Source organism: Zingiber officinale, chromosome 10A (assembly GCF_018446385.1).
Source record: "Zingiber officinale cultivar Zhangliang chromosome 10A, Zo_v1.1, whole genome shotgun sequence".
Lineage (NCBI taxonomy): Eukaryota > Viridiplantae > Streptophyta > Magnoliopsida > Zingiberales > Zingiberaceae > Zingiber > Zingiber officinale.
In genome coordinates, this window is record NC_056004.1 from 406147 (window position 1) to 424954 (window position 18808).

The following is an 18808-nucleotide window of genomic DNA, read 5'->3' on the forward strand; positions in this document are numbered from 1 at the left end:
AGTCTTTGTTCTTCCTCTTTTCCTTTTACTTTTCTTTGTTGACGCTGTGGTCGTCTCTTTTTCTCCACCCCATGGCTTTCTTTGTGCGGGCGAGAGCGCAGGTTAGGTCATCGGCAGCACGAAATCGTCACTTCCTTTCTTTGATTTCTGGAAAGCAAATAAAAGAAAAGGAAAATGGAGACAATGACCCGAACAATAAAAGTTTGACCACTGAAAAAAGATGAGCCACCACCCTGTTCCTTTCGCTCCTTTGTTGCCATTATGCATTCTTCCTCTCTGTCTCTCTCTCTTATGGTCACTCAATTATCTATTTGGCTCTGTCAAAGACTGACATTGGAAATTTACCAGCTTTTCGTTGATGAGCAGCATAGGGTTCTTCTCCAATACTGCCGCATGAGATGGTCATCATGGAAGCAACACTTCCGCCGAGAGAGGGCTAGCTGCAAGTCTGCAAGGTACTTCACTTGGAACAGTCTCTGCTGTTGTTGAATAATGACGGGTGCCACTCGGTCACAGCGGACCTTTGACTGATGCTACCCAGGCTTGCCGGACTATAAAGCAGTGGAAATGTCCACTTAGATGGTAAATATGAATTTTAGATTTTTTTTTTTTAGAAATGTAGGATAGGAGGAATCCAAAGTTTTTTTTTTTTTTTAATGTTGAACATGGAGGACTTAAAGCACATGTCTTTTGCTTTTCATACTCAAAAGTTTTAAGTGAATGATAAATAGAAATCGCACTAAATCCATTTCGTCCTCTCAGACGAAATCGAAATTAGTTAACTTCATTTGGATTTGGGACATTCTGAAATTAATAATTGACAAAATAAATATACACCTATTGTAAGGCACATTTGAAAATTATTTTTAGTGACAATCGTAATAAAAGTTATTGTAATTTAAAGTTTATGGCTGTTAATATTGAATGGTCAAATCACCGGTCTGGTTAATCAATAGACCACTTCAATTCTCATATTAGGGTTGATTTGAGATGGTATGCTAAAAAAAAAATGAAGAAGGGAACCGGGTGGAGTTGTAGAGAGCTCTCAATCTCTTTTCAGTATCTTCGTGAGTATTTATATAGTTATCACGAAAGTATCTCCACGTCTGTTACTGTATAGTGTACTCCCCCATTATCTCCGTATGAGTCGGTGAAGAAATAAGATCTGACAATCATTAGTTGTCGTCTCATTCGCTAAACGTCATGTGTTTGAAGGGGTATCTAGAAAACCAATTTGACAATCGTATAACCGCTTCTCCATTTATCTTGTGACACGTGTTATGGAATATTCGAGGCAAAAGCCTAATTCGAGAATGAGAAAAATGAGGAAATGAAGTTGATGTTGAGTGACATTGAGAGTAGACGAAGTCAACAACTAAAGGCGAGACAGGATGCCACGATATGAGACTGAGGTAGAGTGATGTTTGAGACCAAAACTAAGTGTCGGGATCTAAGGTTGAGACGTGAACGATGTCGATGACTCAAATTGAAATAGGGTGTAAGAAATTGAGGCAGAGACATAGAAGATGTTGGAGGTTTGAGATTAAGGCAGAACAATGTCGATCTTTGAGATCGAGACTGAAGGTCAGAGTTTGAGGCTGAGACGATGACTAAGACCAAGACTGAGTGTCAGGATCTGAAGATGAGACAGGAACGATGTCAGTGACCGAGATTGAGATTAGGTGTTAAGATCTGAGGCTAAGACAGCGGTCAGCGAATACTTGGGTCTGAGACTAAGGTAGAGTGATGTCAATAACTGAGATCGAGATTGAGGATCAAGGTCTGAGGCTGAGACGAGAGCGATGATGATGACTAAGATCAGGTGTTGAGATCTAAGGCTGAGATGCGAGCGATGTTGGTGATTGAGACCGAAATTGAGTCTCAAATTTGAGGTTGAGACGTGAGCTAGTGATGGCAGTGATTGAGACTAAGACTGAGGATCTAGGTTTGAGATTGGGACTGGAGCAATGTCGACGACTGAGACTAAGACTGAGTGTCGGGATCTGAAGTTGAGATAGAAGCGATGTCGATGACCGAGACTGAGATTAGGTAGACTAAGACAGCGGATACTTGGGTCTGAGGCTAAGGCAAAGCGATGTCAATGTTGAGATCGAGTTTGAGGGTCAAGGTCTGAGGCTAAGACGAGAGCGATGACGATGACTGAGATCGAGTTTCGAGATCTAAGGCTAAGATGGCAGCGATGTTAGTGACTGAGAACGAGACTGAGTGTCGGGATCTGTGGTTGAGACGTGAGCTAGTGATGTTGATGATTAAGACTATGACTTAGGATCATGGTTTGAGGTTGTGATTGGAGTAATGTCAACGACTGAGACCAAGACAGGGCGTCGGGATTTGAGGTTGAGAGGAGAGTGATATCGATGATTGATATCAAGACTGAGTGTCAAGATCTGAGGCTGAGATTGTTGGATCATGATAGACGAGAGGGGGTGAATCTAGTTAGTTTGATTTATTTTTTTGTAAAAACATATCAAAGTAAATAGTAGTGGAAAATAAAGAACACCTTTATTTTTACTTAGTTCACAGTCCTGTGACTATTATTCCAAGGTTTGCGATCCTTGACTGCACTTGTAGGCAATCCACTAATAATAGTTCTTTTAGAGGAACCAGATTTGTACAAGTATGAATACAATGAATATGCAAGTATCAAAAGAATTTATCAACAACACAAGTACGAAGATTTAGCAAAATTGTTAGAGAGCCTTTTGAGGCAGATGTATCGTCACTTGCATGAATAGTAGCAGCACAACAGAGAGAATCAATCGGAGTGAAAAAGTTATTCAACCTCGGAGCTAGAGATGTATTTTTATAAGCAATGTTCAGTCAATCGAAAAAGCGTTAGGTCAACTGATCCTTTTAGTCAACAGATCTTCCTATTGGTCGACTGATCATGCAGCCTTCTTTCTTTGCCAAGATCCAATCTTTGTATCATTAATGCATTTATTGTTCGGTCAACTGAAAGATCCTTCTTCGTTGAGATAAGATATTTTGTGTTGTTAATGTCATTTAATGTTCAGTCGACTAATCACCTTGATCTATCGTCGATAAGCTTCAATACCAAATGTGTTCTGCGTAATTTGAATTCTGTGTCATGTTAGCTTAGTTTGGTCGACTGAATCTTTTGTACAATCGACCGATCCCTTCAGTTTATGCAAAACAGAGTAAATTCAATATAACAATAATTCCTACAAAATAGAGTTAGCACAATATGAAATAATGTATGAGTAAGACAGTATAAGACCTATCTTAATATCAACTTGGAAATCTCTTTATTTTTTCAATTGAATCAACGACTTAGAATTTGTCTCTTCCTTAGACATGACCTCTCTTTCACTCCACTCTAGTTGCTTACCTCAACTCACCTGCTAAATATCGGATACTCCAGACATGTTTCGACTTAATTACTCTGTATCGGATCGGCTACCAAGATTTCCACTTGACTCAATATCAGGTTCTCCAGACTTATCAAGTCTACCTGCCAAATGTTAGGTCCGCTTGACCTATATGGACATACTGTGTGGTTCCACGATATGCTAAGATTTCTCTTGCCTAGTATCGGATCTAACTGGCCTACTAGGATTTTTTGAATTGAGCATCCTACACACTGGATTAACTTAGATAACAATAAGACTTAACTTTGAACTTTTGACAAGGTCAAAACATAGATTCGATTATGGTGCTCTCTTACTAACAGAGATATAATAGTTGACTTATCCCCTGATCAAACTTGAATCTCTTTGGATAAATGTATTGAGTTGGGTCGATCATACTCGAGTTTTATCTTGGGTATGTTTAATTCCCTTTGGATCATGTTTGACTCATCTTATTTTTTATTGATAGTTCAGCTTGAATTTTTTACTACACAAGACACGTGGAGATGACATAATTCTGTCGCATCAAAGATAAATAATTTTACAAAAGATGAAATATGTCACAAGTAAATTAGGAAATCGAAGGTGCCATCACGAGAGTAGATCCTTTGGTCCAAAAAAAGTGGACCAGGGGATGGACCACTTGTAATTATGTTCGGATCGTGACTATGATCCAGCCGCAATTCCTCCCTGGGTTCACCATTCCCCCAAATTATAGTTTAGGTCAGAGCGGGTGGTTAAAGGCCATCTACGATGGGCAAGTAGCTAGTTAGCCTGGCGCCAAGCAGGGGGGCCGCCTTCGACCACTCGTCCCGACCAAAATTATAACCTAGGGGGACAGTAAACCTAGGAAGAGATTGCAATTAATTACGGCTGGATCACGGTCTTGATCCAACCGTAATTACAAGTCCTCCATCACATGGGAAGATAGTTATTGGACTTTACTAAAATTTAATCTTTACTTAATTCTATAAATTTATTATGTGATAACCTACTCAGTTATACCTAGGGCACATCGATGGTAAATAATAAATACTAATTAATATACTAATTCAACTATCAATTAAAATTTTAAGTATGTCTGGGTAGAGCCTTAATAATTCGCTGGAATTTACATATTAAAATCCATATTTTATTTAGATTATAAATCAAAATTAAATTGATAATTAGACAAACTAAAATACAGACACACGGATTAGTTGCGGCCTAGGACAATGGTACAGTAGTGATAGAACGGCCTCTTAAGAGTTCTTTTTAAAGAGAAAGTTAAATCATCTCTATTAGTATCAATTCTATTATATGAAAGGGGATAAATATAAATATACAAATACACACATGATAAGGTAAATTTTAATCTTCAGTTCTGAGAATAGACCCTTATAAAACTTTTAGAGATTAGTATATGAATTAATAGATGAATTTTTAATAAGAAATTAACTTAATAACATTAAATTGATTGATGAGTCATTCTGATAATTTTCTGATTTATACTTATAATTGACGGAAAATTTTATTGGATTGAATCGATTATGTTCTGGATTAATCTGGGTAAATTATACACATCATACATACATATGATACTCCAACTAATAAAAAAAAACACATCATCTTCCGCTTGAAAAGAGGTCGCCTAAAGCTTTGGAAACTACGTCTGGTATCGTTCCTGAAAATGCACAGATTCTCTACCTTGCAGATTGGTTCAACCCCTAAGATAATGATCAATTAATTCATGATCTAATACACGTCCGTCGTCGAACTAATTGAACATGTTCATTAGCTGCATTACTGTAATGCCCGAAAATTCTCAAAACTATTTTAAAAATATTCTATGTTTTTTCTGGAATTTTAGGATATTTTTACAGAATTTTTAGAGTAGCGGAAGTAGCAAAAACAAATAGAAAACGAAAACGGCCTAAACGGGAATTGAACCCGAGACATATGATTTACGGATAATTCTAGTAACCAGTTGAATCCAGCAAGGCCGTGCTGAAAGAAAAGGGAGGCAATTAAATTTATATTAGAGTTGAGCCGAATTACCCACTTAATATAAATAGGAAATTATTAAGTGGGATTTTATTTTGATTGGGATTCCTTCTCCTCAAACCCTCATCGACGCCACTTCTCCCTCTCTCGGCGCCAACCACAAGCAAGGCTAGGGTTCCGTCCCAAGGGTTCCAAGTGCACCTTCCGGCGACGACTTCGACACGAGGACGCTCCCCTCCGCGAGAGGAACGTGTAGACGCGAGAAGATCGTCTAAAGGATCGTCTCCTCGGGAGATCTAGCGATTAGATTTGTAAGAAATTTAGCACAGGAGGTAAGAAATCCCTCACCTGCAGTATAAGTAGTTTTTCGTTTGATTGTATGTCTTTAGATTAGCTATATGCAGTCTTTCCGACACCTATGGTGTATTTAACCCACTTCACGGTTTTAGGGACTTAGTGAGCACCTCTAGATGGGCCGGACACGTCCTTCCCCTACAGTTGGAGGATGTAGACGCTGTCGGGTGCCTAGAGATGATCTCCCTAATAGAGGGGAGGGTTAAAGCACACCAAGTGTTCGATAAAAAGTGCTTAGAACAGCAAAATGCAACTTAGGCATTTTAACAGCCCAGCTAAATGCAATAGAAGCATTTATTTAGTACAGTTAGTTTATTACAGCTTATAGGGGACTACGGTCCAATGGGTGGGCTCCCACAGTCGCCTTTAGGTTCAGACAACCTAGCTCTAGGTTCAGATAACCTAGAAATAGCAGGATAAGCAGTAACTAGCTATATTCAGTATTTTACTTTCTCAGTGGCACTGTACTGGATTAGATATCCATTGGGTTGGGCTCCCACAGTCGTCCCTAAGTTCAGATAGTCTAGTAAACCTACTAAATTCGGGACTTGCAAACCCGGGTCTAGTTAGGGATGCGCGCATAACACGTACAGTTGCCGGGCCCAACAGTATCATGATTATGTATTTTCACATATTATGTAATTAGTTTTCAAAACTTCATAAATAGCTATGTGAATTCAGTACAGCTTAGCATCAGATCAGTAATAGTTTAGCTCGACTTTTACATCAGTTTAGCTCTTTCTTATGGATACACAGGTTAGCTTATGAGTAGCTTTTATTGCTATGTTCAGCTTCTTAATTCTACGTGTTGTATGTCATGCCATGCCATGTTTAGCAAAGTTCAGCATATGTTTTAAATAACATTCTTTAAAAACATGAATTGCATCGTATGCATATTTTTGTGAGGTAGATGGTTTCTTACTAAGCGAAAGCTTACAGATATTTTTCCTTATACTACAGATAAAGGTAAAGGAAAGATGGACTAGCGGAGGCTGGAGGACAATGCGATAAAGATATGTGTGGGCAGGAACTTGGAATAAAGATCTTAGGGATCTAGCAAGTTTTGTTTAAACCATTATAACACTTTAGCATTTTGGTTGTTCCGTACTTTAGTATGTCTAAATGCCATGAACTAGTAAATTATGCACTCTACCATGCTTAGAACCTTAGTTATGTGATGTTAGAACGTTTCCCAGTCATTTTAGAACTTGTATGTGTGATTGAGGCACGAAACAGTGCTGAAATCAGACTCCTGGTACGAAATCAGAAACCCCAATCGATCGGCTGGTCGATTGGAGGCTTCTCAATCGATCAGCCGATCGATTGAGAAGTTTGTACCGCGAATAGTAGGTCTCTGGATCGATCAGCCGATCGATCCAGCAAATTCTGTCGCGAACAGAAGGCTCTGGGATCGATCACTGGATCGATTGGCCAGTCTGGATCGATCAGCCGATCGATCCAGAATATTGCCCCAGCACAGTAGCGTGCTGGATCGATCACTGGATCGATCCAACCAAAGCCCCACATACAGTAGCCACCTGGATCGATCAATGGATCGATTCGGCCATTCCAATCGATCCGTGGATCGATTGGGAGGTCTGATATCAGCAAGAAACTCTTAGTTATGTTCCTTGACCATTGGGGGATGTAATATATGTCATGAATAGTTTAGATTACACCCCTTAGCACATGTAGAACCAAGAAATGATAATAGTTTAGCAAAATTTTAATTAGTACAGCTTCCGCACCTAGATTTGATGATGGTCTTGGAATAATTAGCACATCATAACGTAACGATCGGCCTTACAGCTTAATTAATAGAAGGCGGATCGTTACAATTACAAATTACAACGCCTCGATTCCAACTCATCGGACGTCGGCAGAACAGCGGGGCTTCTTCCTCTCCTCCGGCCAATTAATATACATCTTAAATTTGTGCAAATCCAAGAACACCCGTATGGAGTCGCACATTATCGTCACCGCCACATCTCGCTTGTACACCCCCAACACGTTCATCCTCCCTGCCACCTCCGTCCGGCTCCTCAGCTCCACCTCTATGCTGGGGACCACGCTATGCTTACCGATCATCGTCCTAGCTATCGGAACCAGCAAAAGAACCAACGTCGCGTTCATCCTCACCGTCCGATCGGCGCCCACCTTCCCCGCCGGCGCGTACAACAAGCCCACCGCCGTCTCGTTGTAGATGAACGCTGTCGTGCTGTTCCTGAACCGGAACGACGCGAGGTTGGGGTTCTTGAGGGAGACGTCGGCGTAGAAGATCAAGTTGATGTTGGGCACTTGGCCACTGCCCAAGTAGTCCTCGATGCCGCCGTAGGCGAGGGAGTTCATGGCGAGCTTGGGGTCCTTGATCCGGAGGAGGGTGAAGGCGAGGACTAGCGCGGCGATTCCAAGGACGACCAACGCCGCTCCGCAGCAACCGCAACACAAGAAGGCGCTACGCCGCCAGCGGAGACATTGAGCCGAGCGCCCCTGGAGGGACTCGGTGTCGTCGGTGTCCTCTTCGAGGATGGAGGTGGAGGGCGCTGACGCGGCGGCGAGGCCGGGATTCGTCTGATCTGCATCCTTTATCTCCATGATTTTTTATACACTTGGTTCTGCTCTCGCTCTGTTTCATATATGAGATTAATCAATCCCTTATGCTCTTTTCTTGCTCTTGATCTTGCTCTGTTTCTTATATTTGTATATGATCGATGACCCACTCCATCAACAGCTACGCATTATTAAGTCAGTATAATTAAATATAGAGTGAGAGTAGCTCTCTTCGACGTCTCTTTAAATTATTTGAGGTTGATTATTATATGGCTCTTAAACGAGGAATAGTGTTGTTCTATGTGCTTGCAACAAGCAAATGATAATGACCCAACAAGATCTTGTTGTAAGAAGTAACGCCGGCATTGGAAGCTCCTTCCCGTGTATATAGTGGTTGATCAGGAGTCTTTTTGCTATCTTTCCAAAGCCAAGGTGGTTGACCTAAGCTTGTTATTGACTTAAGTTGGATGTCACGTATTGGATCCACAAGAGGCTCGACTATAGTTATAGTGTCTCAAAAACCATACTTGAGAATCTTTCATATGTTTTTTCAGCCGAATTTTATAGGGTACTGATAATTAGGGTTGTGAAAAGTATTTAGAAGGAGGTTATGAACAATGAAGAGATATAGATGAGCTTTTGTAAATCAATATCGAGTGACGAATAAAGAGGAATAACAGCTTAATATTTAGTCTGATTATAATAGCATTGCATTGACTACAGAGGTATCGTTCAACTTATTCATATTGATAATTACTGACAAGGTAGCTATGATCAAGCATGGAAATCGACTAAAAGCTCACTTACTAACCACAACAAACGCTCGAGAAGTGCCAGTGAAATGGCTGATCTTCCCCAACAAACTTTTTGACGCGCCCAAATGTCTAAATCTATAGACTCCAGCAACAACTTGTTCAGGGATTCTCCACTCGAGCGTAGCGTAGCTTTCAGAGCTGAATATAGAAGGCCTTGACCACTTGAAGCGCAAGCTGAAATCATCATCGTCATACACTGGAGACCAAGCACTGCTTCCGGAGGAGACTAAAAGCTCTACGAGGGAAAATGTGGACTTCGTTAAGAGGTCGTTCCTGGGACAAGCAGACCAGAAGGTGGCTGTCACTGTATCTCCCGGCTGGAACGTAGAGTTTTCAGGAATGTCTGTGCTTATATCGCCGAAGTTAACTCCCAATGGAGTAGTGTCGAGAATGACAGGAGGGAGAAGGCTGATTTGCTTGTCTGACAGGTCCGGAGGCTCCAATTTTGATTCGACGGACTTGCCAGTCAGAAGGGCAGAAGCTAGTTTTTTGAACTCTTGAATGTAAGCGCTGAGTGTGTGAGGGCCGTACAAAGTCGATGCTCCCTAAGAAACGTTAAATGCAATAACAATTTAAAACATAAAAACAGCCGAGTAAGATGACAAGGAGGGTAATTTCAGTAAGCATCCTAGGAACTCAACAAAATTCACCTCATATCTTTGGATCTGGTACTCCTCAAAAGTGGTCACGTACTGTGAGTATGTGTTCGACAGCCCGGCAATAACAATATGAACACCACTGTCGAATTCACCATCGCCATTACTGGTAAGTACTTCGCGCACAGCATCTCGGAGTCGTCTTCCAGCCATTGTAGTGAACTCTGAGAGAGTAGATTATGAAATTAACAAAAGCAAATATGCTAAAGGACAATTACAGGACAAGAAAATTTCATTCATCCAATAAGAAGAAGTATGAAAGCATCAGTCGACATGAAATCAAACCAGATGCTGATAGGATACCAGATTATATTATTTTTAATGTGACAACAAAATAGTTCATTTACCTCCAGGGACACAGAGGATGACCACCTGACCTATTCGTAGTATCTGGATAGGGAGTATGGCAGGCTGGAAGAGAAAAACGTATCAGTAGCAATCAATATTGAAAAGAAACAATCATTGTTCAAGAAATAAACAATAACAGAAAGTATAAAGGTCACTGCAAGGGCACACTGAACACAATGGTCAGTTCTCAGATGATAAGGATATGGTAAAGAAAGTGTGGCATTGTTTGCATTGTCCATGATCCTTATGACTACTCTTGAGTTCTTAAATTTATCATAAACGTCTTTCAAGACAGATGCAAGTTACTATAGCAACCCATAGATTTAGTCCGTATATATGGATGTAATTCTGGTCAACATAAATGAAGCATTCATACAAGATAGATTTTGCTAGATGACAAGCATACAGTATATAAAAAACCTCAAAGATATAGAATAAACTCACTGCCCATTTGTACGGTATATCCATTTCACCATTGTCAAGCAGTATTGGCTTTGGCTGATGACAAGCAACTTGTTCTTTACTGGGTTCTTTCAACACATTCCTCACAAAATTCCAAAAAGGATTACCCTGAAGATAAGTGGAATTAATGATGATCAATGTCAGCAAGCCATTTTTAAAATGATAATATTGACCAATTCCTATTAACCAACCTTAACATCTCCTTGCTTGAAATCAAACATTCCAGGACCATCAGTTGTTCCAGCACCAAAAGCAAATCCCAAAGCTGCTGGACATGTTCGAACGACTTCTCGACCACCGTCACTTGAATGAAGGGTGATCTCAAGTTTTGAGAAGTCTAAGTAGGTTTGACGATAGTCAATTTTTTCTTTTACCAGCTCAGAGGCTGTATTGAAGAGCTCAACAGCCTTTGTGAATTGTCTTTCACCAATGATCCTTGTGCTTTCAAATTCATCTGGGTAACTGACAGGTGAACCAGATCCAAAGTATTCAGAATTGATAATATCTGTCAAATACTTTTAAGCTTTCGAAACTGTAAGAGACATTGTGAATACCCTGGGCCTCGCGAATAGCAAAGTTCATTCTTCCCGTTGCAGGTACTATGATTGAAATCACAAGGGAGACCAGTGTCAATGCAGAATGCCCCTAGAACATTTGGGCTTACATCTCCACAATTTGACTGACAAAAGGCAGATACAAATTTTGGTTTGCCACCCAGGTTATTTCGAACTTGTTGTGAAATATCTTCAGAGCTTTCTAGATTCCTTCCACCCGAGGGTAGGAAGGATGAAGCCAGTAGCCTTAGTTCATGAACTACAGAGGATAAATACAAATAAAAAAGATGAAGGATGTATTTATGTTTCAGTCTATATTTGGACTAGACTATATATTATTGTGAAGCATACCATTTTTGTGTGGTTGAGGAATTATGAGTGAAACTCTTCTTTGGAGTCCATTCGGTCTAGTTCTGGCTCTACCAGGACTTATCCCATTGTTCCCTTTTGGATAGCCCTTCAGTTGTGCCCAGTCCTCCATGAAACGTGCAGCAGCACCTTTGTTATCTCCGCTTATCAATGAGTTTGTTCTACTCATCGAAGTACCATGAGTTGCAAACCAGTTAAAACTCCCAACAGCCCCCCATTTATCTTGTACAAACTTCAGAGAGGTCATTTCTTTGTCAACGTCATATTTATATAGGCTTCGTTCCTCACTCGGATTATTCAGGTAGGCACTAGGACTGCGATTTATATTGGCATTCAATAATTCTCCTGAAACAACAAAGTTTTAAGATGATTTTCAATGTTATTTTAAAATTTCCTGTAAACTATGATTTCTCTAATAAATCGACAGCCCAATGGCCAGTTTCTAAAACTGCTATTGATCACAAACACCCAAACCTTATGATATTAGAGACAATACCTTTGTTGACAAAGATGTCACCAGGTTGGAGATTTTCATGGGCTTCTATGATGCTTCTCTCAATGCCATCAACGATTACATCGAATGATTGCTTTACAAATCCAAGAGATGTTATAATATACACAACATATTGGAGGTAACCCCCAGGTCCACCATGCGTGTGAATACCACTGATGGCTACATTTTTCTCATTATACAGATCTCCATACCTGACAGAAAGGAATCGCTGATGCTTCTAAGATGGAGAACTATGGAAGTAAAAAACTTGAGTGCAATGAAAAGATGCAGCATAGGCATCATTGCACAATTATATATAATATATAATACCAGTGCAAAATGTGAATCTCTTTTGGATGGAATGAGCTCTGTCCTGATTCAATATGGTATTAAAGTTCGGTTTGTGAGTTATGATGACCATGAGTGAGCATTTTAAAGCTACAATGCTCCATTCTCATGAGTCCCACATGGCAAAGTGTGATAGTCCATTTTGCATATAGATGAGAAGGGTGCCCCCTTCTTCTCGAGAAACTAGTGATTTTGGGATTGAATGGGCTCACCCCAATTCAGTCATCTCCAATTTAGAATCTCAAAACATTAGATTTTGAAAGAGCAGCTTCCAGATCTCCATAAAGGAAGAAGCAAATGTGAGTTTTAAACACTCTAAATCTGATTAAATTCTGGTATAGACATTAACCAAATAGCCAGTAGCTACACTTCTTGGTGATTTACGCTGCAATCATGTAAAGAAATGTGATCATGTGTTTTAGAACTAGGAAGTATGAACTACCAAACACTATATCACTTGGATTCTCACCTTCAAGATAAGCTATCACTCTTTCCTGAGGATGTCCAATAAGTGTATGATCGGTGCAAATTAGTGAAAAAAGTTTACAATACTTTGTATAATCTAGATAAATTTTATGGTGGATGAGACCAGAACTACACATAGCTATTTTCCAAAAGGTTCAGCTCAACGTACCTCGATTTCAATCTCTCAAGAAGCTTAATCGTCACAAGTTGTGATGCCATGCATGCATCAAGATTTACAAAAACCACCCGGTTCCCTTTTGGCTTTGCAACGATAAATGCCCGTGCCTTGAGCCTAAAATGGATGCCAGAAGCAATTTGCTCAGCATTAGCATATCCCATCATGTTAACATCTGCTGCAGGTCCTGTTATGTCATAGCTCCCAACTCCGATTGAGTATGTAGAGTCTGATACGATCCCTTTGATGTCGAGGACAGTAACCAATAGCAAGAGGAAAAACCACCTTTTTGCCATAGGACAATGATGTAGTGGAGAAGAGCAAAACTCCATTAGCACTTACAATCACACACACGTACGGAAAGTCAGGTTGTGTTGATCCTAAACAAGGAAAGCAAATGAACAATAAGATATTGAATGGATAGCACGACACAAGATCACGCAATAAACACAAACTTTGCTAAAGATATGTTTTTTTGTATTGACTGAATTTGATTTCATACACGAGGCTGACATCTTGAAGTTATGAAAGTGTTTTAATGATAGTACTTCATCGAACACTTGATCTTCCTGCCACATTAGATTGGACTGACAGCTACACCGAGAATCATGACACGCGAGCGACCAAAAAAGAAATAAAATCTAGGCGAAAGAGAGAAAATGTCGTGCCATCACGCGCCTAAACAACACAAAAATCACAAACGCACATAGGATTCTAAGATCTCTCTACGTACGAATTGAAGGAAGCTGCAGCGTAACTCACCAGTGAAGGCGGTGAAGCAAATGTGAAGGGTGGAAAAGCTATTGCAGCTCTTTGACTCCCCCTTTGTACTTACTCATGGTAACGATCTAAGATGACGAGGATGTAGTAAACATTTGACGGCCTCCTTGTTCGTCGGAGGAACCGACGCCTGACACAAGACGAGGTCGCATAGTTCGCATCGTTCATTCTGGGAGATTCGCGAAAGTTGGTTCGGTTCAGTTAAATACTGAAATTAAATCATTATCCAACTTTATATTATATTATATTATGATTGTAGATGTCACAGATATTAATTTAAACTCCAATTATAATATTTATTGTTAGAATCTTAACTACAATATATAATTAATATATACATATAATTTTATTAAATAGTAAATCTTGTTGACCAGAATCGGACCAGTTAAAAATTTGTATCCTCTAATTATAATACATGCATGTGTATACACTTCTGATATTACTAAAATGTCTTATATGTATGCATGTATAGATTCTAGCTGGTCATATTCTGACCATTTAATAATACTACCCTTTATTAAAATGCTCATGTATATACATGCATGTATACATTCTGAATGGTCAGATTCTGACCATTTAGCATTATCCTTAATTTAAACTCCAATTATAATATTTATTGGTAGAATCTTAACTACAATATATTTATAAGAATTTTTTATTTAATTAATTTAATAAATATAAAAGATCCACATAATACAAATTGTGTTTAATATTGTGAACATTAATCCTAGTGGCTTATCATCAAATTTTGAACATTTCCATTGAAAATTCTTCTATCAGTGTAAATTAGCTGTTATTAATTACTACAGCACAGTAGGCGTATCCAACTAAATAAATGCCCAGTCAGTATTAAATGTTGTGTTGTTGGACTTAATTAGGGGCATATTGCCTCATTAATTAGAGGTAAAATACCTTCAACTCCATATATTTTCTATTTTGTAATATTTTATCCCAGTCAATCACTACAAAAAAAACAGGATTACCAACGGAATTTTCCGTCGTAATTCCGTCGGTATAATAGTTTAGTGACGGAATTAAGACGGAAATTTAGTTGTCGGGAGGAAATAGGTCGGAAACGGGTATACCGACGAAATTTCAATTCCGTCGGTATTTACCGACGGAATTTATAGTTCCGTAGCAAAATATACCGACGGAAATAATGTTCCGTCGGTAAATCATGCCGGAAACAGTGCTTCCGATGGTAGTGTTTACCGACGGAAATATTGTTTCCGTCGGTATTTTACCGATGGGAAAACTGTTTCCGTCGGTAAATAATTTACAATAATTACCGACGGAATACCAATTCCGTCGGTATTCCGTCGGAAAAATAAAAAAATATAAAGAAAAAAATTATATTCCCTTTTTACCATATTTACAATCCATATATACAGTAAACCATCACAGATAATGACATTATATACATACAAACAATCATATCCATGCAATCAAATACAAATAATCATATCCACACTTACAAATACATTTCATACATCCTAATAATTCATACATTTATTTTATACAATCCATACAAACATAAATAAACTATAACATCCATACAAACAAGCTAATATAAATAGAAACACTCACATCATCTACACCAAATAAAATCTAAATAAATCACAATAATAGAAACAAACCAAACTATCTAAATATTTATATCTAAATCCAAATTTACAGAATTAGATATTTAAATACATACCATGATAGAAAATACTTCATATAATACATCCACATATAATAGAAAATTCTGCAGAAAGTAAAATACAATAGAATATGATCAGATTTATGAATACGATAAAATTTTTATAGTAATTTATGTATAACTAATTTTGATACATGAATAAAAATGAGCAGATGATGATGACAGTAATAATCAATATGTTAATAGGAACTCCTGAAATATATAATAATATAATATTTAGAAATGTGTAAATTAAAATATCAAAACAGAATAAATATATTTTTATTCTGTTTGAATTTACTCCCAATTATTTTAGGTTTGAATTTATGCAACTAGAAGTTAGTCAAACCTCTATGAAAAGAAATAATTTTTCATGAAAAGAAAAGATTTTACAAATGAACTAGTATCAAAGAGTATACACTCTTTTTGATGGAGTTGCCATTTTTCAGACTATCCTGTATCGATATCCAAGCAACCTTCATGAGCAGACTTCTTTGTGCATAATATATAACTGAAATACTACCTAAACAATTTACAACTTATCTAACTTGGAAATAAAAGTGAGAGATACATGGAACAACATCAAATTACAATGGGTGTATATATAATGGGCACTTGACTATGTAAGTCCATCTTATATAGCTGTCTAAAGCTTGCTTAACCACAGAAGATATTTTCTATCTGAACTAAGCTTCATTTAATTGAAGAAATGAAAAACCTTTGAGCAATTGAACTTGTCCAATTATCTTCAATTTGGCATCCATCACATTCTTAAAAAGGGATTGGGAAGGATCGCAAAGAGTTGGTAACATGAATGGAAAATTAGTGACGAATGGTATGACTTAATTGAATGACAGTTATAAACAGTGTTAGTCTATATGGTTTAGTGGTGTAAGATGAGATAGAGGAAAAATAATGCAATCTTTGTATATACAATAAAAAAAACATCCAAGCAAGAAAAGGTTTCATAAAAACAAATGTTGAAGATACAATACTTAGAGACAACATATACTTAGAGACAGCATAGCATATAATGGTGTTGTTGTATCCTTAAAGCCACGACCTTGAGCAGCAAGTGTTATTACAATTGCAGGAGCCCCTAGCTTCGTGCTGGCGGCCGGCAAAGCCGCCAGCTTCGTGCTGGCGGCCAGCAAAGCTACCAGCCACGTGCTGGCAGTCGAAAAAGCCGCAAGCCTTGTGCTCGCAGTTGACAAAGCTACCAGCAACGTGCTGGCGGCCGACGGGGGTTGGGAAAGGGAGAAAATGGCTCGAGAAGGAGTGAACTTACCTGAAGATCACCGGAGTGGAGAGATTGCGCCGGAATCGCGGAAGAGGAGAAAGACGAGCACGCGAGAGGAGAAGGGTCAGTGCCCTAATTTTATTTTCAGAATTACCGACGGAATTTAGATTCCGTCGGTAATCCTGTTATTTCTCCGATAATATTTTTCGGGATTACCGACGGAATTTAAATTCCGTCGGTAATCCCCGACGGAAATTAAATTCCGTCAGAGATTACCGACGGAAATTAGATCCCGTCGGTAATCTTATTGTTTCCCGAGATTATTTTTCAGAATTACCGACGGAATCTAATTTCCGTCGGTAATCTCCGACGGAATTTAATTTCCGTCGGAGATTACCGACGGAAATTAAATTCCGTCGGTAATTCTCGGTAATTTCGAAAAATACCGACGGAATTTAAATTCCGTCGGTAATATCAAAATATTACCGACGGAAGTTGAATTCCGTCGGTAATATTAAAATATACCGACGGAATTAGATTCCGTCGGTATATTCCGTCGGTAAACCTGATTATTTTTGTAGTGAATATGAAATCTTGTAAAAGATAATTGTATCCTTATATTTTTTTTATTCCTAAAGGGGGCAAGTATATTAAATTAACTATTATATTTTTCAATAAAAATCCTTATAAAATTTATATATACATCAATATAAATAATAAAAAATAATAATTCTCAAAAAAAATAATTAATAAAAAAAACTCATTTCATCACCCTTACCAAATTAAAAAAAACAAAAATTCTAAATTAAGAATCAAAATCAAATAAAGATGAAACAAAATTTATCATTAAAAATCTCCTTCTCATCATCCTCATTAGAGCTATTAGATGGGTCAACCTGTGGCGGGCCAACCATTTGGCAGGGCGAGGTGGACCGACCCTTCAACTTGGCAAGTAAACAAATTTCCAGTCCAATCCAAGACGGGTTGTGGATTTAACAGGTCAACCCACGGGTCTATCAATTTTTTTTAAAAAAAAATAAAAAATATTTCATATTTTCAACGTTTTGCTTCGGAAAGATTTCATCCATCAAATGTATCCATAAATATATATTTTAAATATAAATGGATACAAACATGTACTTTTGTGGAATGAAAAGTATTATTTTTATTTCAAAATTATAACAAAAATAATAATAAATTGACATAAAATTTAACTTATATATGTTTCTCAATCCACGAGTCAACCCAAGCCCGTCATGGGCTAACCCGCGCGGGTTGCGAGCCTAGGCAGATCGACCCGCGACGGGCTTAGGTTGATAAAATTTCAACCCAATCCGCTTAACTTGTTTAGTGGGGCGGGTCAACCCGACGGACCCAACCTAAATTGACGACTCTAATCCTTATCATCAAATGGGGCAGACAATGAATAAAAGATAATTGTGTCTTTATCTTTTTTTTATCATTTTTCGATAATAATCTCATATTAAATTGACCATTATATCCTCCAGTAAAAACTCTTACAAAATTAATACATGCACCTATATAAATAATAGAAAAATAATAACTCTAAAAGAAATAATCAACCAAAAACACATTCCACTACTCTCACTGAATGCAAAAAGAGCCAAAACTCTAAATTGATAAATCAAAATTGGCTCTACTTCATTATATGTCATATTTGATAATGAAGAGGAGATTTTTAATAATGATTTTTTTTCATTTTTATTTGATTTTAATTCATCAATTTAGAATTTTGTTTTTTTAGTTTGATAAAAGTGGTGAAATAAGTTTTTGATTTATTATTATTATTATTTTGTTATTTATGTTCATCTATGGATTTTATTGAAGAATATAATAGTAAATTTAATATATATATTTTTATTTTATTATTATTAAAAAATGACAAAAAATAAAGATAAAAATATGATTGTCTTTATAAAACTTTTGACTAAAAGATAATTAAATGCTATTTTTTCAATATAGGATAAAATATTATTACATAAAAACATCGGAGATTAATGGTATCTTACCTCGTAATTTGAGGTGCCTCTCCTTAGTTGAGGCATTCATTTTAAATGTCCTCTCTTTCGCCATAGGATAGTTCCAGATGTTAGTTTGTGGTATGAAATTGAATGATTTGAATGGA

The 18808-nt window shown here is 37.8% G+C and overlaps 2 protein-coding genes across 2 annotated transcripts; both read right to left on the reverse strand.

The window, feature by feature from the left end:
* Window positions 1-7592: 7592 nt before the first annotated feature.
* On the reverse strand, window positions 7593-8321 carry LOC122027964. The gene has a single exon (XM_042586977.1). The coding sequence runs from the start codon at window positions 8319-8321 to the stop codon at window positions 7593-7595; it is 729 nt and encodes a 242-aa protein (XP_042442911.1).
* Window positions 8322-8956: 635 nt separating this feature from the next.
* On the reverse strand, window positions 8957-13894 carry LOC122026218 (neutral ceramidase-like). Its single transcript, XM_042584873.1, has 10 exons — window positions 13724-13894; window positions 12956-13341; window positions 11977-12185; window positions 11463-11825; window positions 11112-11370; window positions 10749-11019; window positions 10540-10665; window positions 10095-10158; window positions 9742-9911; window positions 8957-9636 (listed from the first exon to the last, which is right to left on the reverse strand). Exons 2-10 carry the CDS (start codon window positions 13291-13293, stop codon window positions 9076-9078), a joined length of 2361 nt encoding a protein of 786 aa, XP_042440807.1. The 5' UTR covers window positions 13294-13341; window positions 13724-13894; the 3' UTR covers window positions 8957-9075.
* Between the last annotated feature and the right edge of the window lie 4914 nt (window positions 13895-18808).